The sequence below is a fragment of the Bipolaris victoriae genome (assembly GCF_000527765.1).
Source record: "Bipolaris victoriae FI3 unplaced genomic scaffold scaffold_40, whole genome shotgun sequence".
Classification (NCBI taxonomy): domain Eukaryota; kingdom Fungi; phylum Ascomycota; class Dothideomycetes; order Pleosporales; family Pleosporaceae; genus Bipolaris; species Bipolaris victoriae.
The window spans coordinates 85,991-110,904 of NW_014575352.1; the positions used below are offsets into that span (position 1 = coordinate 85,991).

At 53.0% G+C, this 24,914-nt stretch overlaps 13 protein-coding genes across 13 annotated transcripts; 8 read left to right on the forward strand and 5 right to left on the reverse strand.

Moving 5' to 3' along the window:
- Positions 1–168: 168 nt before the first annotated feature.
- On the forward strand, positions 169–3,177 carry COCVIDRAFT_98759 (hypothetical protein; the record flags this gene model as incomplete). The annotated part of the gene is made up of 3 exons (XM_014701369.1): positions 169–458; positions 512–2,978; positions 3,058–3,177. 3 exons carry the CDS (start codon positions 169–171, stop codon positions 3,175–3,177), a joined length of 2,877 nt encoding a protein of 958 aa, XP_014556855.1.
- A 192-nt stretch (positions 3,178–3,369) lies between these two features.
- On the reverse strand, positions 3,370–4,625 carry COCVIDRAFT_98840 (hypothetical protein; the record flags this gene model as incomplete). Its single annotated transcript, XM_014701370.1, has 3 exons — positions 3,370–4,233; positions 4,289–4,523; positions 4,597–4,625. The coding sequence occupies 3 exons, from the start codon at positions 4,623–4,625 to the stop codon at positions 3,370–3,372; spliced, it is 1,128 nt and encodes a 375-aa protein (XP_014556856.1).
- A 670-nt stretch (positions 4,626–5,295) lies between these two features.
- Positions 5,296–5,541, forward strand: COCVIDRAFT_98566 (hypothetical protein; the record flags this gene model as incomplete). The annotated part of the gene is made up of 1 exon (XM_014701371.1): positions 5,296–5,541. One exon carries the CDS (start codon positions 5,296–5,298, stop codon positions 5,539–5,541), a length of 246 nt encoding a protein of 81 aa, XP_014556857.1.
- A 964-nt stretch (positions 5,542–6,505) lies between these two features.
- Positions 6,506–8,886, forward strand: COCVIDRAFT_26434 (hypothetical protein; the record flags this gene model as incomplete). Its single annotated transcript, XM_014701338.1, has 2 exons — positions 6,506–8,761; positions 8,827–8,886. The coding sequence occupies 2 exons, from the start codon at positions 6,506–6,508 to the stop codon at positions 8,884–8,886; spliced, it is 2,316 nt and encodes a 771-aa protein (XP_014556824.1).
- Positions 8,887–9,169: 283 nt separating this feature from the next.
- Positions 9,170–10,609, reverse strand: COCVIDRAFT_98733 (hypothetical protein; the record flags this gene model as incomplete). Its single annotated transcript, XM_014701372.1, has 2 exons — positions 9,170–9,791; positions 9,852–10,609. The coding sequence occupies 2 exons, from the start codon at positions 10,607–10,609 to the stop codon at positions 9,170–9,172; spliced, it is 1,380 nt and encodes a 459-aa protein (XP_014556858.1).
- Positions 10,610–11,354: 745 nt separating this feature from the next.
- Positions 11,355–12,215, forward strand: COCVIDRAFT_15795 (hypothetical protein; the record flags this gene model as incomplete). The annotated part of the gene is made up of 3 exons (XM_014701323.1): positions 11,355–11,412; positions 11,461–11,778; positions 11,836–12,215. The coding sequence occupies 3 exons, from the start codon at positions 11,355–11,357 to the stop codon at positions 12,213–12,215; spliced, it is 756 nt and encodes a 251-aa protein (XP_014556809.1).
- A 569-nt stretch (positions 12,216–12,784) lies between these two features.
- COCVIDRAFT_98685 (hypothetical protein) lies at positions 12,785–14,867 on the forward strand (the record flags this gene model as incomplete). Its single annotated transcript, XM_014701373.1, has 3 exons — positions 12,785–13,017; positions 13,068–13,219; positions 13,270–14,867. 3 exons carry the CDS (start codon positions 12,785–12,787, stop codon positions 14,865–14,867), a joined length of 1,983 nt encoding a protein of 660 aa, XP_014556859.1.
- A 168-nt stretch (positions 14,868–15,035) lies between these two features.
- COCVIDRAFT_37587 (hypothetical protein) lies at positions 15,036–16,139 on the reverse strand (the record flags this gene model as incomplete). Its single annotated transcript, XM_014701374.1, has 2 exons — positions 15,036–15,304; positions 15,398–16,139. 2 exons carry the CDS (start codon positions 16,137–16,139, stop codon positions 15,036–15,038), a joined length of 1,011 nt encoding a protein of 336 aa, XP_014556860.1.
- A 559-nt stretch (positions 16,140–16,698) lies between these two features.
- On the forward strand, positions 16,699–17,374 carry COCVIDRAFT_98674 (hypothetical protein; the record flags this gene model as incomplete). Its single annotated transcript, XM_014701375.1, has 2 exons — positions 16,699–17,109; positions 17,192–17,374. 2 exons carry the CDS (start codon positions 16,699–16,701, stop codon positions 17,372–17,374), a joined length of 594 nt encoding a protein of 197 aa, XP_014556861.1.
- Positions 17,375–18,431: 1,057 nt separating this feature from the next.
- On the reverse strand, positions 18,432–18,710 carry COCVIDRAFT_98600 (hypothetical protein; the record flags this gene model as incomplete). The annotated part of the gene is made up of 1 exon (XM_014701376.1): positions 18,432–18,710. A coding segment is annotated over one exon (279 nt), but the record flags the coding sequence as incomplete, so codon positions are not given.
- Positions 18,711–19,236: 526 nt separating this feature from the next.
- On the forward strand, positions 19,237–21,466 carry COCVIDRAFT_98747 (hypothetical protein; the record flags this gene model as incomplete). Its single annotated transcript, XM_014701377.1, has 5 exons — positions 19,237–19,960; positions 20,014–20,100; positions 20,154–21,065; positions 21,116–21,236; positions 21,286–21,466. 5 exons carry the CDS (start codon positions 19,237–19,239, stop codon positions 21,464–21,466), a joined length of 2,025 nt encoding a protein of 674 aa, XP_014556863.1.
- A 697-nt stretch (positions 21,467–22,163) lies between these two features.
- COCVIDRAFT_37590 (hypothetical protein) lies at positions 22,164–23,437 on the reverse strand (the record flags this gene model as incomplete). The annotated part of the gene is made up of 3 exons (XM_014701378.1): positions 22,164–22,901; positions 23,100–23,254; positions 23,302–23,437. The coding sequence occupies 3 exons, from the start codon at positions 23,435–23,437 to the stop codon at positions 22,164–22,166; spliced, it is 1,029 nt and encodes a 342-aa protein (XP_014556864.1).
- A 758-nt stretch (positions 23,438–24,195) lies between these two features.
- On the forward strand, positions 24,196–24,843 carry COCVIDRAFT_15801 (hypothetical protein; the record flags this gene model as incomplete). Its single annotated transcript, XM_014701324.1, has 3 exons — positions 24,196–24,568; positions 24,627–24,727; positions 24,778–24,843. The coding sequence occupies 3 exons, from the start codon at positions 24,196–24,198 to the stop codon at positions 24,841–24,843; spliced, it is 540 nt and encodes a 179-aa protein (XP_014556810.1).
- Between the last annotated feature and the right edge of the window lie 71 nt (positions 24,844–24,914).

Sequence of the window (24,914 nt, forward strand, 5' to 3'; positions counted from 1 at the left end):
TGAGGATCTTTGTCTGGTCAACATAGTGGTGGAGCACGGACCTACACTTACTTCCTCATCCGGACAGCGCGACCGCGTTTTCGCGTGTTTACAGCGCCCCCGCAAAAGTCCTAGGGCTCCTGCTAGAGTGAACAGCATCCCATACCACTGTAACTATACGCAAAAATCATGTCGTCTCTTCTGGATCTCGCGCTCAATTCGGACGCTGCGCCCACTCCCTCGAGCGCCTTCGGTAACGATGCACGAACACCACTGATGCGATCCTCGTCGGCCAGACCCCGCGGACCGCCCTCTGAAAGCGCTGGCGCCAACAGTGATGTCGAAGGAGACCCGGACGATGAGATCATCGGGGCACGAGTACCAGGCAGGCGTACCAATGCTCCACGGACAGATATTCCAAAAGTGGTCGATGTTACGGGAGAGACACTTTCGCTGCGCTTCCAGGAGTTCCTGGAGAAGTGAGCTTCACGATGCACAATGGACAATGCAAGCTGGCTAACCATAAGAACAGCTATACAGAAGACCCCTCCTCCTCAGCACTTCCAACATCGAGTGCGGTGCCTACTACAGACAAATACTACATTGCCCAAATACGTGGTATGAGGCTGTACGGCCTTTCTACCCTCTATGTCGACTACACGCACCTGCTCAGGCACGAAGATGGTATCCTTGCAGCTGCCATTGCAAGCGAGTACTATCGGTTCCTGCCCTACATGGTTCGATCGCTCCACAACCTTATCGCAAAGTACGAACCCAAGTACTTCCGCCAGCACAAACAGCCCGCCTCCACAGCTTCTGCGACAGCTACCTCGAACGCCGGAAACTCAGAAAGTCAGAATGAGAGTCTCAATGAGAAAACAGCGAACCAGCAGACCGACAAGCTCTTCACCCTGGCTTTCTACAATCTGCCCCTCGTTTCACGTATTCGGCAGCTCCGCACCACGTCAATTGGTAGCTTGTTGTCAATCTCGGGCACTGTAACACGAACCTCTGAAGTCCGCCCAGAACTCTCAATGGCAACTTTTGTGTGCGAGATTTGCAATACGGTTGTGCCAAATATCGAACAAACGTTCAAATACACGGAGCCCACACAATGTCCCAACATAACGTGTATGAACAGGGAAGGCTGGCGACTTGATATTCGGCAATCTACCTTTGTCGATTGGCAAAAGGTGCGCATCCAGGAGAACAGCTCAGAGATCCCCACTGGTAGCATGCCGCGAACAATGGACGTCATTCTGAGGGGAGAAATGGTCGACCGTGCAAAGGCTGGAGAGAAGTGCATCTTTACCGGTACTGTCATTGTCATTCCTGACGTGAGCCAATTCCGTGTTCCTGGTGTGAGACCACAAGCAATGAGAGATACATCAAATGCTACGCGTGGCAATGATGTGGGTGGATCTGGCGTCAGCGGCCTCAAAGCCCTTGGTGTCCGAGACCTCACATATCGCATGTCTTTCCTAGCATGCATGGTGTCGCCCGACCACTCAACTCCTGGGCAGTCTTCGAATCACCATTTGACAGGTCAAGCCAGCAACATTCTTGCATCTCTGGGCCAGGGTCAAATTGAGTCCAATGCAACAAGCGGCGAGGAGGCACAGGAAGAATACCTTGGTACTCTGACTGCTGCTGAGATTCAGGATCTCAAGGACATGGTGCACAAGCCCAATATTTTCATGCGCCTTGTTGACTCGATTGCACCAATGGTCTACGGTCACCAGGTCATCAAAAAAGGTCTGCTCCTCCAGCTCATGGGCGGTGTGTCGAAAGAAACACCAGAAGGTATGGCGCTCCGTGGAGATATTAACATCTGCATTGTCGGCGATCCTTCGACATCAAAGTCACAGTTCCTCAAGTACATTTGCAGCTTCCTTCCTCGCGCCGTTTACACTTCGGGAAAGGCATCGTCGGCTGCTGGTCTTACAGCCGCAGTTGTCAAGGATGAGGAGACTGGCGAGTTTACCATCGAAGCTGGAGCTCTGATGCTTGCTGACAATGGCATCTGCGCTATTGACGAGTTTGACAAGATGGACGTCGCCGATCAAGTCGCTATTCACGAAGCTATGGAACAGCAGACTATTTCGATAGCAAAGGCGGGAATCCAGGCTACGCTCAATGCTCGTACCTCGATCCTTGCTGCTGCCAACCCTGTAGGCGGTCGGTACAACCGGAAGACGACGTTGCGCGCCAATGTCAACATGTCTGCACCCATCATGTCTCGTTTCGATCTATTCTTTGTAGTTCTTGACGAGTGTGACGAAGCTGTTGATCGTCATCTTGCCGAGCACATTGTTGGCATTCACCAGCACCGAGATGAGGCCGTGGACCCTGAATTTAACACGGAGCAGCTACAGCGCTATATCCGATTTGCGCGGACGTTTAGACCGGAGTTCACCGATGAAGCAAGGGAAACCCTCGTTGAGAAGTACAAGGAACTGCGTGCAGACGACGCTCAAGGCGGCATTGGCCGCAACAGCTACCGGATTACGGTGCGTCAATTAGAGAGCATGATTCGTCTCTCCGAGGCTATTGCAAAAGCGAACTGCGTGACGGACATTACACCCGAATTCGTCAAGGAAGCCTACAATCTTCTTCGGCAGTCGATTATTTCGGTGGAGAAGGACGACGTTGAGGTAGAAGATGACGACGACGAAGCTCTTCTCGCGGCTGCGGCAGCTGCCGAGCAAGACGAGGATGCTGCCATGGGCGATGACCAGCAGGAGGCAGCACGAGACCGGACGGCGACGCCGGCGGTAGCGCCGCGGGAGAAGACGAAGATTACGCACGACAAGTACGTTGCCATGCGCAACATGTTTGTCAAACGAGTCAACGAAGACCAAGAAGAGACGCAAGACGGAGTGGAAGAAGAAGAGCTCCTTGTGTGGTATCTGGAGCAAAAGGAGAATGAGTTGGAGACGCAAGAGGACCTGGAGAAGGAGCGGGCTCTGGCGAAGAAGGTGCTGAAGAAGGTTGTCAAGGTACGTATTGCGAAGAAGTTGAAGATGCAGCGTGATGTATATATATGTGTGTTTCAATGTGCTAACAATGTGGAAACAGGAGCAATACCTCATGATGATCCGGGGTGAAGGTCTGGCAGACGAACAGGGACAGGCAGAAGGTAATGACAAGGTGGTGTACGTGCTGCACCCCAACTGTCCGATTGAAGATATTGCCTAGGTGACCAAGGATTGAATGTAATCTCATATTATACCCAATGTCCAAACTACCAGATGTTTTTTTGTTTTGCTTGTCCTTGCTCATAGGATTGGTGATGAATTGTATCCAAGAAATGTGTAAATCACGTGACCATGTTACCAAGATATGTCTCGGAGTTGTCTTTCCCCCAAATAAACCTTTTCCTTGATTTGTTTAGGCCTTTTTGTTCTTCAAAGCTTCGACAAATTCCTTTGGTGGTTGCTGGTTATAGCCTTCTGGGTTGTTCTCTGTCCATTTCCACAGGTCGGCGCAGGCATCTTCCAGTGTGAACTCAGTCTTCCAGTCTAGTTCCTTGTTGGCAAGACTTGGGTTTGCCGTCAGATCGAGCACATCGCCCTGTCTCCGTGGCGCAACTTCGTAGGGAAGATCACGTCCGACTACCTTGCTAAACGCCTTGATCATTTCGATGACGGTGGAGCCCTTGCCAGTACCCAGGTTCCAGGCCTTGACACCCGGCTTTTGTTCGCGCAGGTAGTTGAGTGCCTGGAGATGGCCGCGCGCTAGATCGAGGACGTGGATGTAGTCGCGAATGGCTGTGCCGTCCTTGCTGGCGTAGTCGTCACCAAAGACGAGGAGCTTGTCACGTTTGCCGATCGCAACTTGAGCCAACAAGGGTAGTAGATTGTAGGGAACACCTAATGGGTTTTCGCCCATGATGCCACTGGGGTGCGCACCAGCGGGGTTGAAGTACCTCAGCAGGGCGGCATTCCACTTGTTGATTTCCTGTTCGCTCTTTCCAGCCTTCTTGGCGTTGTTGCGCTCGGCCTCGATTGTGTCTGTGATTGCGCCTTCAATGGTGGACTTTGTGCGACCATAGACGTTGGTCGGGCCGATGGGGCAATGTTCGGGGATGGGGATCATGTTGGGGACGCGCGTCGCATCGCCGTAGACGGTGGCAGAAGAGGAGAAGACAATGTTGTTGACATTGTGCTTGACCATGGAAGTAAGGAGGGCAATGGAGCCGCCAACGTTGACGCGGTAGTATGTGAGAGGAATTTCGCCAGACTCGCCAACAGCCTTGAGGTGGTGTCAGAACTGGGGCGGCAGATTGGAAATCAGGGTAAAGACTGACCTTCAGGGCGGCAAAGTGAATGACATTGTCAATATCTGGGTTCTCCTCAAAGACCTTGTCGAGGGCGGCCTCATCAGTCACGTCGCACTGGTAAAAGGTCGGTCGCTTGCCGCAGATGAGCTCGATGCGGTTGATGACTTCGGCTGACGAGTTGTAGAGGTTGTCGACAATGACGACCTTGTAGTCTGCCTCGAGGAGGGCGAGGGCTGTGAAAGAGCCAATGTAGCCGGTACCACTGTGCTGTGGTTAGAACCAAGGTTCCATGGGCATGGCAGGATGGTAGATGGCGGGGTGGAGGGGTAGCTTACCCTGTGACAAGAACAGAACCTACAACCATGTTTGCGGCTTCGAGTGTGCAGAGTGGAGAGATTAAACGAGAGGAGGAGCAGCTCTTATACAATCTGGTGCTGGTATCTGAATGGGAAGTTGCAGAGGTTTGGCAAAGTTAGCAACACGAGAGACTGGGTTCACGGGATGCGCCACTAGTGACGCCGAAGCAGTCATGGGCGGATAGATTTCCGGATACGGCATGGATGGGCATGGTTGGAACTGAACAAGTACCTGGCCTGGTAACATGATGCTTTGTTGGTCGTTGCCATCATGGCATCATGGAGGAGATGAGGAGTGGTGAGGGCTAATTTGCATGGCACAGCGTTGGACCAGCTACTTGCACAGTGTGGATGAGTGGTGCGCGTCGAGTCAATGCAATGCATGAGCATCAGACGGTGCAACGATGTGAACTTGTGTACGTGAGTACATATGTACCACACCCAAAAAGCAGCGACGCAAGCATTGGTACTGTCAAAGAAAAAAGGACTGCTTGATGCAAGGCAAGTGATTTGGTTTTTCTATAGTTTGTCGCAGTATTTAGTTTTGGTTTTTTCTTCTTCGACGGGGAGATGTTTGGGGAACAAGTGCTCGCCCACAGCTCCAAACTGTAGCGAGTTGCATCAAGCTGGCTTTATGTATGAGGCAGGCTGCAGATGCAAGCACCACTGGGAGTAGACATGTCAGTCTCGTGGAGGAGCGGCCGTGTGCCTACATACATGAGTACATGGTGTACCACACACACAGCACCCGTATCAGCATGCGACACAATCGTGGGACTACCATGTATGGAGATGCAGGTACATGCGAGACGGGCAGAATCAGCCTTGTGGCCCTTTGGGCATGGTGCTCCGCTGCCCCAGCCTGGGGCGGGAGGTTCATGCATCATCCATGTCTGTCTGTCTGGCGGCGGAGACGCTACGTAGTCTACTACTAGCTTTGGCGTGGGTGTGGGTGTAGGTGTAGGTGTAGGTGTGAGTACTTGGTAGCATACGCTGCTGGCGTGTGTTAGCAGGCGAGCGAGAGACAGACAGCTGGTGCCAGTGTCATTCCAGGCTTGGTCGAGTCGTCAAAGCACTGCCATGTCACTCACCGCCGGATTCAGAGGACGCGCTCGCTTAGTCGCCCGCTTCCGGCTGTCTGCGCGCTGGCCGAACCCTTGCACCCTCGCAGCGCGACAATGAGCCTTCACCACCCCCATTGTCGCCATTGATCAATACAATCAGAACTACTGCCCTCGACTCGACGAACATGATCGCGTCCTGCGCACTCGCCCTGCCCCTCTCCCAAACCCCTCTCGCCCACGCGTAGCAGCGCAGTAAGCGCCCCCAGCCCCGACGCGTGAAACTGCGTACACGTGTATAGGGACCCTGCTGCAGGAACCCGCCATCAACCCCATCGCCCTCTGAGCTGTCAAAAGATCAAATTCTGCACTGCCAAAACGCGTCTGTTGTCGTAAACCTCGGTCTCTTGACCACCTGGTCCTCGAGTCCACCTGTAAGTTCCCGCCATCTCCTACCCTGGTTACCCTCGTGTTCCTAGCACCCCAGCCTCATCGCCCAGCTCGACACGCACCACTCGACAACCTCCTCACCGTCACGCCCGTCTTCACGGTGAAAATTTTCATCTTCTGCTGTCGTCGCATGGCTTCGTCGTCTTTGCTATTGTTGCCGGCTCGCCATTCTCGCCATTGTCGGCTTATGCCACTGCTGGCTGCCATTGTTCTTGTCATGTTCTAAATGGCCCTCGCAGACTACTTCCTTACTTCGTTTGAACAAACCCAAACTCACCCAACACTAGTTCCCCACCTCAGCAACATCAACCGTGCCATTCCTCCTGGACCCCGACCCCGTTGGACTGTTGAATGCTCACGACAGATTCCCCGCCGAAATGTCTCAACGTGCTAATGGGGATGCCCCCACACCCTACCGTCGCTCAGCCCGTGTCAGTACCAGGGCAAGCTCAGTCGCTGAAGAATCTGCCGTCACTACTGCTACCGCAGCCGCTTCAACAAGACGCAACAGAACTACTTTAACTCAGGTCAAAGCCCGCCGGTCCAATGCTTACGGCGCAAGCGGCCGCGTCGGGAATCCTGATAAACTTACAACTGCCCCAAATACCGGTTTCTCCCAGGCCTTCAAGACCCAGCTCGACAGATCCGGTGTTCCATCATCAGAGCAAGAGGGAGATGATCTTGACAGCATCGATGAGCTGGGTAGTGAGTCGCAGTCGCACTTCTCACCTCCACTTCCACGTAACAACGCCCTGAATTCCAAAGCCGCCCCCGGTTACTCCTTCATGGACAGCGATGATCTAGGTCCCAGCGAGGATGATGTCGCAGCATCTGTCGGCAACACCTCAAAGTCATTTGGTCTTGCTCATGAAGCCGGCATGCTAACATCCCGAGATCCGTTTGCGGCTTATCCGATACGCGATGAGCCCAGAAGCTCGCCATTCGTCAAGCCTGTCTTGACAAGCCGCAAGCCCACCACCCGTTCCGTAAATGGAACAAGATCAAACGGACCAACCCCCGTTCAGGCTCCCCAGGCGAGTTCGGCCCAAGAAAAGACGCCGACACCAACAAAAGATGTCCTCAAGACACCTATTCAAAGCCAGGCCCAAGCTAGAGTGAATGCGGAGCAAACAACTGCTCGTGCCAACCCAATCCCGGCTGAACAATCAGTCAATAACTTAGTCGCAGAAGAGCAGGCCAGATTGCAGCGTGAGGGTCCTCCACTACCTCAGTCACAGCGCCAGGCAGATCGACGCCGTCCCCATCGAAAGGACCCTGGCGAAGTCAATGCATGGATTGGGCATGTTGAATCGTTCGAAGAGCAGGACGAGCCAATATGGCGTTGGAAAAAATCTCTCACGTGGATGTTCTGGATCCTCTCAGGCTGTCTGTTCGTCGGTTGGGTCGCTTCCACCATGATGACTTCCAATTCCACTGACTCGGCGTTGGGGACTCCTAGTTTACTCAAGGCTGTGGGCTCCCGCGTCGTCTACACATACGAAAGGGTTACCGACGCTATCATGCCGGAAGCGTACAAGAGAAACGGGGACGACACCCTTGTGTGGGGCCGCATTGGTAATATGGAGAAGCAAAATGAGAAGCGCTTTCAAAGCATGCGTGATTCAATCGATGAGCTGAAGAAGGAACTCCCTGGAGTCATGATTGTTCGCCGGCACCAAGATGGGACCACCGAGATCACCGACGAATTCTGGCGAGCCTTAACAGCCAAGGCACACTCTGAACCCGAATGGACGAAGTTTCTTGAAGAAACGAAAGCCAAGCTCGCCATACTCTTTGACAACACAGCCCATAAAGAGCGCAGCCCCACTGAGAGTTGGCCTCAGGCTGCATCACGTGAAGAATTCATCAAGCTGGTGGAGCAGCGGTATGAGAGCCTTACCACTCAGGTAAACAAGAGAATCGAGGAGGCCATCCGAACCCAAAGCACCCAGCTCAAGACGATGATGCAAACAGAAGCCAAGAAAACTATGCTGGACCAGATCCGCCTCAATGCCCTTGCACAGGCCAATCTTGTCGCCAATTACGAACTATATCTTACAAAACCTAATTACTTTTCACCAGGTCTGGGTGCTATGATTGACCCGGACCTGTCTTCTGTCACTTTTGATAAGAAATCCGGTCGCATTGCCGGTCTCGCACGCCGCCTCTCGTGGATACCCGATCGCAACCCTCCAATTGCCGCACTCACCAAGTGGGAGGAACCTGGGGATTGCTGGTGTTCAGCAAGTTCGGACCCTGCATCACCTGGTCAGGCGCAGCTCGCCGTTCGAGTTCCCCGTCTCGTCATTCCCAAACAAGTCACCATTGAGCACGTGCCCATGAGTATGATGCCTGCCCGCAAAATCAACAACGCGCCTCGAGACATGGAGCTCTGGGTTCAGACGAACGGACCAATCAAGCCATATTACAGTCATCGCGAGGTAAGCTGCCGAAGCGCGCCGCCGGAAAGCGCAGGGGGCAAGTGGAAGTGCTTGGGTTCGTTCAAGTACAACATTCACGCTTCCAACCATTTGCAGACGTTTGATCTGTCGGGCGAGCCGTCGGAGCCCGTGTCCCGTGTTATACTGCGTGTGACCAGCAACTGGGGTGCTAGCCATACCTGCCTGTACCAGGTGAGACTACACGGAACGGATGCCGAAAACGATTTCGAGTACCCGGTCAACCTAATGGACTAAAGCTCCGCATGCGTATGCGTCTTTCTTGTTTTAATTTTGTTTTTGTTATTTCTGTGTTCTAAATTGGAAGAAGGAGGAGGACAACCCAAAATGGAAAGCAGCGGAGCACCGTGACTGTTTTAGTGTTGATTGGCGGGCATTTTATGATTTGTTTTTTTTTCACGGTTTTCATCCCCTTGTATACCCCAGGATAGTTCTAGAGCATAACGAATTTACGCTTCACTTGATGACAAGTAGGTAATAGAATGGACAATATGGCTTCTCCCATGATGTGATTGTTTCTTGTTTTTTGTCATTCTTTTCATGTGTCACGATACGTATATGGACACTACAGGGTAAGGGAATCTATCGTACTACGCCACCCTTGAGAGTTGGAATGCTACACAGACCATCCTTGGTCCTCAACTTGGCGACACCCGTCTTCTTATCCGCACCCTCGCCGCTCAACTGTGGCACGACACCGACATCAAAACCCACTTCCAGAGAATCGGTGGTAGTAAAGCCAGGCTGAATGGTTTCCCAGACCTTCTTCTTGGGGTTGAGCACCGGCTCCGGCTCGCCCTCCCAGCCCTCAAAGTAGACTCGGTCACCAGCCTTGCTTTCAGCTGGGGGGTTCACCAACTCGACAGGGCCCTTGTGGCTATCCTCACCCTCTGCAACTCTCGGTGATGCGGCAAGGACCATGGCACACGACTTGACGCCGCGCATTGTGACTGGCTTGAGGTTGCACACGGCGACAATCTTGCGGTTCTGCATCTCCTCAAGGGGAATCAGGCCATTGAGACCAGAGCATACGGTGCGAACAATCTGGCCTTCATACTCGGATGTGTTGTCTGTGCCGGGAGCGTCGCCGCATGCAATGGTGGAAACGTATAATGAGTCGGCATTGGGATGGGTCTCGGCCTTGAGAATGTGGCCTACACGGAGGTCGATGAGGGCGGGAGAGAGAGGCTTCTCGACGGGCGCACTATGGGTTGTTAGTCAACATTCAAAGGCAAATGAAAGGATTCAACGGAAGCGGACGTACGCCTTCTGAGGCTTGGGCTGCTTCTCCTTCTTTTCCTTCTTCTTCTTCTCGGTTGGTGCACCCTCAGGAATGCCGCTCGTCGGGTTACCGGCGACTGCTGATGCGACGGCAGATCCAGCTGCGTCTGCCTTTGCCTTTGCCTTGTCTGCCTTGCTCTTGCCTCCCTGGCCTCCCTGTGCGTTCTGACCCTGGGCTCCAGTCAAGGTGGTAGCCGTGGCGCCTGAGGCTGCCGCACCTGCCGCCGCAGCCTCCTTCTCCTTCTTCTTGCGCTCCTTCTCAGCCTTGGCATCTACCGGCTTAATCTTGAAGACGACATTGTCCGGGTCAATGTTGACCTTGTCGTCCAGCTTGAGGCTAAAGACTGGCGAGTTCTGAACAAAGTCGATGTGACGGACAATATGGTGGTATCCCTGCTCTCCTGTCCTCTCTTCTGCACTCCACTTTGAGACGACGGGTGCGAGCTTCTGGTAGATGGCAATGTCGGCGACAGAGGGCTTTGCGCCAAGGAGGGTGGTCCGGCTGGAGAGGTGTGTGTTCAGTGACGACAGGCGCTCCGAGGCCTTTGCGGCATCCTCAGCGGGAGAGGCCACGTGAGAGGCAGTGATGAGCCACTGGCTGAGCTCAGTCTTTTCGGCGTCTGTGTAGGTGACGGTGGGGAAGAGGGCCTGGGAAGCCTTGACAGCGTCGGTCTCGTCGGCGGCGTTGTTGGGCGCGTGCTTCTTGAGGAAGGCGACGACAGTCTCGTCGAGGGTGGCCATGGTGTGCAGTTGAGGAAGTGTTGTGTGGAAAAAGTTCAAGTTGAGAGCAAGTGGCTGTAGTGGGGTAAAGAAGTCGGCCGCAAAGCTAGTAGAGGGGGCCGTTGCAGGCAAGGAGCGGGGAATTGCCAGGCGTGTCGACAAGAAGAGGCGCTGACTGAGTCGTGCTTGTGTTGGCTGAGTTGATCTGGCGTGAAAATTGCAAAGAGAGGGCGCAATTGAAGCTGGGGCGCGAAGAGGCATCATTCACGTGAGTCAAATTCATAGTCTGCCGTCACCGCGGGGCGCTGAAGCTCCATCTCGTTCGCCCGGGCCCTTGGATGGCCACCGCCGCCGCATTGCGGCATAGCCATCTCAATATTTTTCTTTTCTTTTTCTTTTGCCTATCACCGCAGAATAGTTAAACTTGCTCGAGCAGGCTGTCTCTGCTTGCGGGAATGTCGTCATATGCCGGCGCCTTTTGTTCTTGCTCCTCCTCTTCTTCTTTTGCGCCCTGGCGACTACATCCGGGATGACCCCGCCCTCTAGCACTACGGTGGACATAGTATGGCATGGCATGGGCCGTGGCAAAAAGGCTTGTTGTAGCCTACAACTCATTCTTGACTCCAGGCACACGCCTGCCGTATACATAGACCGTGGGTGACGCAACCGTAGACGCTGTGTGCTGCTTGTCCCTCATCAACCCCACGTCTGAGATCCTCTACTCACTCCTCCTTCCCCGCAACACTATCTTCAAACCAGCACCAATATGGCTTCTGAAGCTTCCCCTGACGTGCCCAAGGGCCGGAAGAGATTCATTCCTCTTGGTAAGTCATTCCGGCTTGCCACGGCACACGCCTAGTAACATGCGACAGAGAACAACCCGGAGGTCATGACGGCCCTCGTTCACAAGCTCGGTCTGTCGGACAAGCTTGCCTTCCACGACGTCTTCAGTATCGACGACCCCGAACTCCTTGCCTTTGTACCGCGGCCTGCCCATGCCCTCCTCCTTGTGTTTCCCGTGAGCCAGACATACGAAAAGTTCCGCATCCAAGAAGACAAAGATAGGCCAGAATATCAGGGCTATGGCCCGGACGAAGAGGTTATTTGGTACAAGCAAACCATCGGCAACGCCTGTGGCCTGATTGGCCTGCTCCATGCAGTCTCGAATGGCTCGGCACGCGCACACATTCGTCAGTAGCCCCCTCGTTACGCGGGAAGGTTTCAAGGTTTGCTAACATAGCCTTTAGAAGCCGATTCCAACCTAGCCAAGCTTGTCCAGAATGCGATACCACTGAAACCCGCCCAACGAGCTGACCTCCTCTATGACTCCGAGGCTCTCGAGAGTGCGCATCAAAGTGCGGCATCGGGCGGAGATACCGCTGCACCCCAGGCTGATTCCGATGTGGACCTGCACTATGTCTGCTTCATCAAGTCGGACAAAAACCGTTTGTGGGAGCTCGACGGCCGTCGTAAAGGTCCCCTCGACCGTGGTGCACTAGCTCCCGAAGAGGACCTTCTTAGCGACAAGGCCCTGGACTTGGGTGTGCGTAGCTTCCTCAAGCGCGAGGCCGAAGCCGGTGGAGGCGAGTTGCGCTTCAGTCTGATCACGCTCGCCGAATCATTCTAGCACTACGTGAAACAGTGGAAGCTCGCCAGTCTGCCCCAAGGCCGGGGCAGCCTTACACGTCATTTTGCCATGGTGGCTGCGACGGTTGACACCACTGTCGACCAACAGTCGTGATAGTGGGGCGACTAAGTACGAGCCGCCGTAAGCAAAGCCTCCCGCGTGGCCTGGACCGAGTCCTTATTAAGGGGTGAGTGACGTTTTATTACTGTTCGAGTCGAACCAGGTACCCCAGAATCCTGGCTTGCCATATGCCGCTGTCCTTGTCATATTTTCAACGAGATGATCACATGGAGAAGGCCAGGAATAGCATAGCGGTTTTTCCAAGCAAATATGCCACATCGTGCTTTAACGGAGTTTGTCTGCTAATCATGTAACGGACCGTTGATGTCTTGGCTGTCTGCGCGGTCGATCTTACCCTAATATTAGCGCCGCTATGCTCGGTACCACTTCCAGTTAATCATCATCATCTGCTTTGCTTTTTCGTTCAGTCGATCTCAACCCAAGATACCCGCGCGATGCAGCGGACGAGGAGCGCGGCCCCTGCCTCCGACATCCTTCCCACCAGCATCATGTCGACCTGTGTGCGCCTGTGCTGCATCGTTTTTCTTTCATTTTCCTTTGTCGTATCTGCTGTCCCGTTGAACGAACATAATGGCACCCAATACACGACACCTAACGCCGCCAACGACCGACGAACCCGAGTCATTACGACAGTGGCTCTGGTATTCTCCTCTCTGAGTATGTCAGCTTCCCTGGTTGCCTTCTTCTGGGTTTGTCGCATGGAAAAACAATTCCGCCATCGGTCAGTGCTATTGTGCCCAAGTGATGCATGCGCTCATGGTTCTAGTGTAGGCTTCTTATGCTCTTGATTTGCGGTGACCTGATACGAGCATTTTGTTTCGTTGTTGGAGCAATTGTAATGCTGGCTCGGGGGCCTGTGGAGAGCACGTCGGCATATTGCCAATCGAGCGGGTTCTTCATAGCGTTTGGGACGGAGATAAGTGGTAAGACGGCGTATCCCAACTATTGAGCATTTCCTCACAGCCACTTTTAGATTTTGCTGTTCTCATGATAGCCATACATACCGCACTCCAGGTCTTTCGGCCCTCCGGTCAAGCGCCTTCGGAAGGTCTACATCCGTACAAGTACTATGTTTACGCATGTGTCTTTTGCGCCCCGACAATATCAGCAAGCCTAGCTTTCCTCAACACTCAAGGAGCGTATCGCTTGCAGGGCGCGTACTGCTTGCTTCCAACCCGCCCGTTCTGGTACCGGCTAGCCTTGACATGGATTCCGAGGTACTGTATCATATTCGTCATCATCAGCCTGGCCATTGCAATTTATACATATGTTGGGTGGGAGTTTAAGAACTACAACGCAATGAGCCGGAAACTTGGATACACTTTGAACAATGACCTTACGCGAAACAGCATCAATATTCGCGCGTCTCAAACCAAAGCATCACTCTTCGGTGATGATTACATGCCCAGCGAAGAGCTTGCAACCCGTCCCGCAAGTATTATGACGCAGCAAAAAAGCTCAGGCTCGCACTCACGGCGTACTTCGACCACGTCTCAGAAAGCTGTGACTGTACCGGAGCGTAGATATTCAACTTCGTTGACCTGTAACGAGCTTTGTGGAGCACCAGGACCAACGTCTACCCTTGCCGCCTCCACCAGCCCCACCACTTCATCCTTCGTGCGAAGCACACGACGTTTCCATGCACATGGCAAGCACAGCGGCCCGGCCCGGCCACCGCTAGTCTCGATACCAAGTGGGCAGACTGTCGGACAGGTCGAATATAACGATAGTTTACACCCATGCGTGTCGTCATCGCATACAGACATACTGAGCGCTAGCACTCCGACGCTACATGCCTTTCCAGGGGCTGCTAGCACACCGGAGCTTGGGCTGTTGGAGCCACCGTCTCCAGGATTTAACCGCATGATTCGCCAGCGCGCACGCATCCACTGCCAACTACGCCTTACGTTCATCTATCCGATAGTGTATACATTAATGTGGGTGGCACCATTTGTATACCACTGCATGATGTACAACGACTATTATGCGCGGAAACCGATATGGGGGATACGGTTGGCAAATTCGTTTTGCATTGTGAGCATGGGATTTGTGAATTGCCTAGTCTTTTCGCTGCAGGAGAAGCCATGGAGAGGGATAGCGACGAGCGACGGCACGCTGCTGGGCAGTTTTTTCGTTTGGAACGGAAGAAACGATAGATGGACTCGCCGATTGCGTGGCCGATCGCGGTCGGCTGGGGCTGGTGGGGCACCGCGGGGCGAGGTGGCTCAACGGTCATTATCCGACGGGGGGCTACATGGACCCAGGCGGAGTATAGGGTCGAGCGCAGGGTTCTATGGGTACTCGCGCGTTGAGAAGAATTGGGCTCGGGAGAGGCTCGAGTGGGAGAGGGAAGAAAGATTCCGGGTGCTGCGGGAAAGGGCCATGAAGGGAGACACGACCAGTACACGGAGGCATTCGATGTGCGAGAGTAGTTTCTGTGGAGATGGCGAGCATGACTTTGTGCACGACGATAATGACGGAGAAGAAATGACGGATTGGAATATCGAGAAGCGGCATGAGGGCGCGAAAAGTCCGGATGTGCATGCCAAAGGCAGTGATATGAATTCTTGATACATTATGCATATAGATACCATCTAGAGATACCATCTAATCTAATACATATAAGATGTATTGTCAGCTTTCTCTCTCTCTCTCTCTCTCTCTCTCTCTCTCTCTCTCTCTCTCTTCTTCTTCTTCTTCTTCTTCTTCTTTTCTTTCCTGCACAGTTGCTTGTCTTGTTCAAAAGTCATCGACGTTTACCTCGCGCCCTTCTTTCAACGGCAAGTACACTTTCTCCCACAAGTCGCTCCGCTCACCGAGATGGTACGTCAGGCTGGCATCCTGCATACCAGGGGGCGATGCCGAAGACGACGAGGAAGAAGGAGCCATCGTTTGAAGCTGGGAGATGATATTTTCCAAGCCCAGAGCTTTACCTGTAGCTTGCGTGTTTCCGGCTTCCAGTGAAACATGGACAATGTGGATGTGAAAGTGGTAGTATGTCGGTTGATCTAATAAGATTATTAAATCTCTTTTTCCTCCGTCTTTTGGGTAAAGATAGCAAGGGAAAGTGTGAAAAGGAAAACAAAAAACAAAAAACCTACAATGCACATACAACTTCAACTCATCCCTTTCAATATCCGGATACAAGCCCACGGTTGCTTCGACCATTTTTTCCTTCATATGCCGTACCCACGCCACCATGTCCCTGGTCAAATCCCTCACACTCCAAATATCTCTCCGCTCTACTATGCCGAGCAAGTGCAAGCTGCCCATTGTCTTGCGGTCCCAGTTTAGGTCGGGGAGCAGGAGAAAGCCGTCGGACCCGGATTCGCGGTACATGACGTCTTCCTGCTCGGTGCGGCCCTCGATGATGTTGTAGACCCAATTCAAAGCGCCCTTTTCGCGCTGAGCGCGCATATAAGGGCGGATATAGGAAGTGTATATTTGTGGTGTTTCGGTGACGATGCGGAGGCGCTGCTGGGTGTATTTCTTGACATGCTTGTCTGTGCATGGGTAGATGAGGTTGATTTTGAAGTCTGGCGGTGGTGGCGAAGAGGGATCCTTGTCGGTACTTGGGTTGGAGTTTGCGAGGAACCAGGCGTAAATGTCGTTTGCGCCAAGGTTCTTGATGTTGCGTAGGGATGTGGAGAAGCCTTCGAGGATGGCGGGGGTCGTGTCAAAGGCGGCGCGCTCGGCGATGAGGAGTGCGGGCTGCGAGTCTATGGTTCCTAGTAGACTGATGCGGCGTCCAGCTTGGTCTGAGTTGAGGAGCCGGGTGAGCTTGAATTTGGGTATTAGAGATTCCACGTGGGCGGCTACTTCGGGGGGTGTTGTGGATGTCATGTTTTCGGATGGGGTTGAGACTGTGTACACTTGAGTCAGTAACAACCAACAATCCAACCTAGGTGAACTTTCAATTAGTCTGCATATGCTATGGTGCGAAATGAATGCACATATCAAGGGTTCATGTTTGCTCTTTAACACCCTGCATAGACGGACATTCGCCGGCAAGGCTTTCTATTCTTTTTTTTTAATCCAAAGAATTTCTTTGGTTAGAACCACATATATGCAGGAAATAAACATGGTACTAGTACCAGATCACGATTGCAATTAGAAGCGGAGGATGACTTACGGGATGGTTGGAACGGTTTGTAGTGCAAAAGCACAGAGCATGTCCGCTATCTGGGAACAATAGTGGGGTGGATTCTCTTTAGTAATCACGTGACCGCGTGAAGTCGCGTATCACTGCGGCAACCAACCAGAAGCCCGTCCGAATGACGCCAAGCCCGTCGGCCAGTGAGGTCACGTCACGTCATTGTCCCAGCTTCCTCTTTGTCGCGCACGACTACTACATGTCAAAGAATCGCATACTACTCGGAATATACATCGCATATAGACAAACATGCCACCCAAAGGTAGAACTCCGCGCGCGGCGACCAAATCGCAGCAGTCAACGCTCGCTTTCCACGGATCGACGAACAAGGTCACAAAGTCTGGTGTCAAGGCACAAGCCGCAAAGAAGAGCAATGTGGAGAAGAAGTTGAAAGAGGCAACACCTGAAATCCTGGAGACATTAGGCGTAGGGCCGACGACGACTGAAGTGGCCATTATTGAGCAAACGGAGCAGGAAGTCGAGGCGCAACGAGTGGAGAGGTCGCCAGAGGAGGAGCAAGCGCGGCGCATGTCAGATGGGTTTGTCAAGAGGTATTGGGCAGAAAAGGAAAAGCAAAGGCGAGCAGGCAGAGTGCACCAGGAGGAGTTGAGTCTCCATGACAAGGTGCTTCGGGAGTTCGACATGAGCGCACACTATGGCGTAAGTTTGCCCCAATCAGCGATGTTCTGACGCAAAAGAGCTCCACGTCGACCAAATTGCTGATGACTTGGGTGCCATGTAGCCGTGTACTGGAATCGCTCGATTGAAGCGGTGGAAGCGAGCGCAACGGCTCGGGCTTGACCCGCCGGTCGAGGTGCTTGCTGTGCTACTCAAGGAGCAGGAGGGCAGTGCGGGGAAGAGTGTTAGTGTGCAGCGATCGATTGTGGACGAGATATTGAACATCAAGGCCGAGGTTGATGTATGAGGGGCGGATCCGTTTATGATGGGACTATGTATGGAAGATGTTGGGAAGGTGTCACAAGGGGCACGCGAGCAGGCTACTGGGCATCAAGGCTAAAGTGGGCGGGGCGAGCGAGCGAGCGAGTCAATGAGGCTCGACATGAATCAATGAGACATGAAGTTAAAGTCGAGTGTAGACCATGCGGCGGGACAGACGGATAGCTAGTGATTGCCGTGTGATGAATGAGTGGATGGTAGCGATAAGAAAAGTCTATTGTGATTGTGACAAGCGCGGTTTGAACGAGTCTGTCAGGCGGTACGTCAGCATGCATTGGCTGACGAGTCCAAGGGATGGTGCAGGGGACGGCGGCCGTGGGGACTCGGGACTGGGGCACCAACAAAGACAGCCGGTCCTGGCTCGGCAGCACTGCAGTTGGAGGTTGCGAGGGCGATGCGGGGTTGGGGGCGGGCCAGCATCATGGGCAGGTGTATGTACATGTCGGTGTGCAGAGGAGCAAGTAAAGTAGTCATGGGCAGAGGGGGCGGGTGTTGGTGGTGTCTACTCTAGTGTTGTTGTTGTAGTAGTAGCATGCATGCGCATCCAGACGCGGGGTTGATGGGTTGGTGATGGATCGCCCAAGGGCCGATGCAGATGCAGATGCAGTGCAGGCCTTCGACTTCACTCTGGCCGGCCATGGCAGTGGCAATTGCTGAGCTGCGGCCAAGTGGGCCATTCCCCAAGGCGCCGCCTGCCACTGGCCACACTAGCCGTCAGCCCGGTTCCACGCTGCCGGCCGGCCATGCTCGAGAACTCTCCTCCTCTGCCTCCCAAGGCCTATCTCTCTCCACCCACACACCCACCAGACCCACCCTCGTCCTCCTTCAACTGCGTCCCCGCGAGCCTATCCTCCTAGCACCATCCACCATCCATGTCCCTCTGGCACTTTGCTATCTGCCATCACCGCCACGACACCTGCGCCCCTCGCATCCACGCTCGTCTACGCACACGCACACGCACACGCATAGTCAGCCTTGCTTTTGTCCGCCACGCCCTGGACCCTAGCCACTCCCTGTGCATTCATCTAACCACCTACTCCTTCGATACACACACATATGCCCATAGAGTACTGTCGTCTGCGCGAGCCAATCCGCGCCGCTCCGTCCAAGCAAGCCTTGCAGGGTGGCTTGCAGCATAGCGCTAGCTTTAGCTGAAGGAAAACGGCGCCTTTTCCAAAGTGCTGGGGGGGAGGGGTGGGGAGGTCAGATAGCGGGGAACCACTAGACACGCCCATATCACTCCTACGCTGCATCCTCTTCCTGCTCTTCCTGCTCCTCCCCTGCCTTTTCTTTTCTTCACTTCTACCCCCCAAATTCCATTGATACCCTTATCCCCCCCATCTCCCATAATGCTCGCCCTCACGCTGTAGACCCGTGTCCACCACCCCCCGGCTGTTGATCAACTCAGCAGCCAACGCGTGCGCAATCTGGCCAAACCCTCAACGCAGTAGGTCCCAAAAAAGCAACACACGTCGATGCGCCCAGTACCGTATACTTATCAATTGCACGACAGAAGATTCGCTGTCACTCCACCCCATCGTGATTGTGATACACATTCTCGCCCCCCCTCCCCCCCCGCTTCTTGGTCCTCCTTTTTGATTGGGAAAGAGCGACTGCCCTACCGCTACTTACCTATCCGATTATCATCACCCACGGCCTTGCCCCAGCGACTCCTCGCCTTCCACACGCCCATTGTGCACGTTGCGCACTTTCATCCGCATCCTACTGCCTCTTCTTCGTCTGCTTCTGCTTCTGCTTCTGCTTCTGCTTCTTCTCCCTCTTCGCCTCTAAACCGCAAACATGGCCGCTGCTGTCGCCAGCTACCCGTCCATGCCACGTCCTTCCTCGACTCCTCCACCGCACCTGTCTCTGAACACGTCATCCCGCGGCACGCCTGCTCCCATTCCTAACAAGCACATTCCAGTCTGCCCGCCTGGCGCACTCCCTGCCACGCCTCCAGCGTCTCCTCCCCGCCAGGACAGCCTCATTGAGACTTCCTCAATCACCTTTCCCCCTGATGCATACTGCTCAAAGTATTCCGATGATCCACCCCTTTACACCATCACTGCAGATCGTCTGGCCCAGGCACTAGAGCACATGGCAACACAGCCGCTTCCGAACCCTGAGCAAGTCTTTCCCTGGATGCACGGCCTCCATGCAGACAACCAGATACAGCTTGCTTTTTTCTCCTCGCGTCGCAGGAGTGGCCGCAAAGTCCCCACGTGCATTCGCAGCATCACCATTGTCAAGACTGGCGGAAACCTCTCGTCCTCCAAGCTCAAGGGTGCCATTGCCCCTGATGAGATACTTGATTCTGTCGCTTCAGAAAACCCTCAATTCCTCGAATGCGATCCCAAGGAAGGCTTCTCCGTGCGCAACTTTCACATCCAGACTTGCAAAATGGCATTGGTGTCAGATATCATCGTTTACGGCGACCACAAGACAAAGCCCGAAGACACAATAGCACTAGCCCAGAAAATCTCCAGAGCTCAGAGGCAGTATGAATCACAGCATGGCCTTTCGCCATATCTGTTCAATACGTTTATGCTTTCAGGTAATTCTGACCCTGCACATACGCTACATGTACAAACGGCTAATGGTTTCCAGATACTTTCAGTTCGGTGCAGGAAAAGCACCCCAAGCTGATTGCTGTCAACTCTACTGGACAAATGACGGGAGAAGTTGTAGACTTCTGTAAGTAGCAAGAGCGGAACTGGCAAATCACAATGGCTAACTTGTGCCGTTAGTTTACTGGGAGCGGTACGAGATGAGCGAGATGTCAAAAGCATCGGAAATCAGCAACAATGTATTTCTCGGTCCAACACCCGACCAGACACTGCACCCAGAGTGCTTAGGACCAGAGGCCTATGACATGCTCATTGAGGCAACCGATCTGGCTCATGTACCCGAACCACGCTCACTCCGAGCTCTTCGTATGGGTCTGGAAAGAGTCCACCGCAAGTCAGCTTTGCACATGGAGTTCCCCTCATCAGGGAGTATCATGCCTCCCACTTGGGCACACGGAGAGATCGATGGTCTCATGGCCATGTGCAAATGGATGTACGAATTGGCCAATCCAAACGAAGTACGGAGGTCGAAGCGAAGGAGGGAGGATGAGGACGAAGCTATAGAAATGGTCGACACTGCAACACCACGCAAGTTCTTGATCCATTGTACTGATGGCTACACCGAGACGACCCTTCTTGCACTCACCTACTTCATGTATGCTGAGGGCCTTCCCGTTCATGACGCTTGGATCAAGCTGCATCGTGAAAAAGGCCGAAACTTCTTCGCATACCCATCTGATGTAGCCCTTCTGACAGCCATACAACCCCGCATTCTCCAGGAGTCACCCCGCTTCAACCAGAGCATCCTCAACATCCCTGAGCCGCGCTGGCTCTCGAAGCTTGATGGAAGCCTGCCCAGCCGCATTCTACCCTACATGTATCTCGGCAATCTTGGCCATGCCAACAACCCAGAGCTTCTCCATGCCTTGGGCATTACCCGTGTATTGAGTGTCGGTGAGACACTTTCTTGGCCCGAGGGCATGCAAAAGGAACTCAATTGGCCTATTGAGAACTTTCTCATGATCGACCGAGTTCAGGATAATGGCGTTGATCCTCTATGGGGCGAGTTTGGGCGTTGCTTAAAATTCATTGGTATGTATTCGGGCCCGTACTTGTCTTGGGAACCACTAACAAATATTCAGAAGCTGGAAGGGCTGAGGGTGGTGCTACACTTGTGCACTGCCGCGTCGGTGTTTCTCGCTCGGCAACCATCTGCATTGCCGAAGTCATGAAAGAGCTTGGCCTTTCCTTTCCTCGTGCTTAGTGAGTAGTGCCTGTTCTCCATGTTGGGATTCTAGCTAATACCTGCCAGCTGTTTTGTGCGAGCCCGAAGACTTAATGTCATAATACAACCTCACCTTCGGTTCACCTATGAACTACTCAAGTGGGAAGAGTACCAGCGTCAGCGACGCAACGAACCTCTTCGCCGCGAATTAGAATGGGCCACTGTGGCGCGCGAGATCGCCCTTATGAACAAGCCTTACTCGAGATGATTTCCTTTCTGCACTCTGTGTGCACCTATTTCTGCCATGACTGACGACGACACGAACTGTACATGTTCAACTATTAAATTTCGACTTTGAACCCGACCGCTCGATTCTGCGGCGGGTTTCGCCCCAATGTACGCGATACAATGGCGTTTCTGCGGCCTTTTTGTTTTTTTTGTTTTTCGTCTTCTTCGTTTAATCCTGCTCTTTTCGCCTTTTCCCGTAATAAGAGCCGTCATGTTTTGGTGGCATTGATTTTCACGAGGTCGTCAACTTGCTTTTGGTTTGTATCGGGAAATCGGGCGTGGGTTTGGTTGTGACTTGTCTTTTTGTTTTGGTATATTTGCGCGAGAACCCAGCCACACGGCTTGATTGTACTGGATGTATGCCATTCTAGTCCCTGCATGTGCATGGCGATGGAATGCGGGCTTTGGAGGCACCTTCCCTTACTCATCTTCTCAATACGTGTATTACTGTCTTGATCTGCCTCAGCAACTTTTTCACTGCTGCAGCCGATGAGCAACCGACTAGGTTTTTTTCATGCAACTCTGGGGGCGTCTAGGATAGCTTTCCGTTCCTTTCAACGTACAAATTCCATCTTTTCCTCTGCTCTTAGCATCATCCTCAGACATCACGTGCAAAGTCCAAACATCACAATATCATTGGCCTTGTTACTGAATCAAGTTGCTTTTATTTTGTTCGCCTACTCTTTACCACCTAGGTACCTGTACACAACTGAAAAGTCTTTTCCTTTGCAGTTTTCCGCCTGCTCTACAGCATCGTATAGTGCTCGTGCTGGTTCACCCAAAGCAAGCTTGACGTCGGCCTCGGCTGCTGCTTTGAGCGCAAGCTTCAGGTCCTTGTTCGCCAGAGCTATCCCAAACCCTCCCTCATACCCTCTGCTAGCAGGCGAGCCTTCAATCACACCAGGCACGGGGTTGTTGACTTCGCTCGGCCAGCACTTGCCTGTCGCCGTGTTGATCATGCCTGCTAGAGCCTTGGGGTCAAGGCCCCATTTGACGCCCATACTCATGGCTTCCGCAGTTGCAATGTTGTTGAGCGCGAGAAGGTAGTTGTTGGCCAGCTTGCCTTTGAGGCCCGCTCCTGGCCCGCCGAGGTGAACTACTCTTCGGCCCATTAACGACAGTACTTTGGTCGCGCCCTCAACAGCCTCTGGTGGTGCACCAATCATAAAAGTGAGCGTGCCTGCCTGTGCACCAACAACACCACCCGACATGGGTGCATCCACAAACTTGCCTTGGCCAGTAGAGTGAGCAGCTTGCGCTACTTCACCCGATGTCATAGGGTCAATAGTCGAGCAATCAATGAAGAAGCGCTCGTTTTGGACCACTCCATCTGTGAGAAGCGTTGGGGGTTCCAGCATTTCTTTGAAAACAGCTTTGACATGCTTAGGCTCCGGCAACGAGGTAATAATTGTTTCCTGTATCAGCGTTAGTGTACTGCTTCTGATGATGATGGCAAGTAACATTTGCTGAATATGAAAGCATCAGAGGATTGGCTATAATATTTGTGTAATCAGAATAAGGGCCACGAATGGCCCCCAACTTAGATCATTGATAGAATAATTAATTCATCACAAGACATTGTGCAGGAAATAGAGGACGTGGCATCTACTTACAGCATTCTCGGCAACTTCTCGAACGTTTTTAGCGACCTTGACACCCTGGGGATGTTCATCAAGGAATTGCTTGGTGGCCGCAGTGTTGACATCATGCACAAATAGCGTGTCTTCAGCTGGTATCTTAGCCCTGAGGTTCTTTGCCATTGGGTATCCTATGACAAGTTAATAGATGCAGTCTTTGAGCAACAATGGTACTTACCCATCCGTCCAAGGCCGATGAACCCCCACGTAGCCTGCCAGTTCTGGGAGCTCGAGAAGCATCTCCGTGTACTTTGGCGTGCTGCAAATGGTGCCGTTCTTCGCACAGGCGAAACAAACGCTGAGACTGTCCGCATTGTGTAGTCGTGAAGGGTAGACGTCGTGGGGTATCGTCAAGATGCGAGATGCACTGTAGAGAGCGGTTGGAAGCGGTCTCCGCACTCTTGGGTTGCGTTCAGCCGAGGTCGCGGTCTCCGGAAGCAGCTGTGGGAACACTGCTAGCAGCTGCAGCCTCGCAAGGCACTGGGGCCATGTTTGCATGCATGCTGAAAGAGTGACACCGTTGCCGGTTCACAATGCACCAAAGTGGCTATGCCTAGTGATCCTGGCGAGGATTGGTGCTGCTGGGAGTGCTGGTTGGAAGATTGGAGAAAATCTGCGGGCTGGTGGAAAAGTATTTCCGGCCGAAGCGGCGCTAAGCTTGATAGGTATATGCTAAGATCTACTCATGGTCCTCTTGGTGTGACCCCAATGAAGTATATCTCCTTTGTGAAAGTAAAGATGGACCCATTTTAATGTTCAAGCATAGAAATGTCGAGTAGATAGCGTCTAGAAGTACTTTGTCAACTCAAGTAGTCCTCTGGTGACCATATCGAGCGGAGATTTGCATGCCGACATATATGCAATTTTCAGTGACCTTTTTTTCGCTCATTAGAAATAAATTACGAAGATATCTAATGTGTTAGTCTGGGATTTCCAGATTTGTTGCCTCGAGTAGAGCTGGGTATTGTTGCAGCGAAATACGCAAGGTACGGATATGATGGCTTAGTCAGCTGCCATATCGCATCATGAACTTTTGTCCACCATTGTGATTCAACGCCGACCGCAACCCAATATGGCCGTCTCACTCCTGAGGGGCCTTCTACGGCCATCAATTCTCTCGACTGCACAGTTCGCTGTCGCGCGATCAATACGACCTGCTTTCGCTGCCCTCGCTTTCGAAACCACCACTCCAGCCCTCGCAATCCGCCCGCCGCCATCATCGCGCGCCCACAAATGCACGCTGATACAAGTGCTACGACAAGGGAGAATCGCACAAAAAGCGCGCAAGCTTCGTTCACCGCAATTGAAGGACCGACCGGAGCTCAAAGGAGTGTGCCTCAAAGTGGGAACAACCAAGCCTAAGAAACCAAACTCGGGAGAGAGGAAGATTGCGAGGGTCAGACTGAGCACAGGCAAGGTCATTACGGCATATATTCCTGGTGAAGGTATGGCATGCATATCTGTGGACTTGCAAGACCTTGGGCATTGCTAATGGGACGTCAGGACACAATGTGCAGCAGCATTCTGTAGTCATGGTGCGAGGCGGACGAGCACAAGATTGCCCCGGTGTGAAATATCACTTGGTTCGAGGAGCGCTGGACCTGGTAAGAACTCGTTTCTTGCGAACAAAAACTATGTTGCTAACATGTCCTAGGGTGGTGTTGGTAACAGAATTACTGCTCGTTCAAAGTACGGCACGAAGAAACCAAAGACTGCATAAGCCAGAAGAACGTAGTTCAAACTTGTATCATATCTTTGGCATCAATGGCGTTAAAAACACGCTGGGCAGAT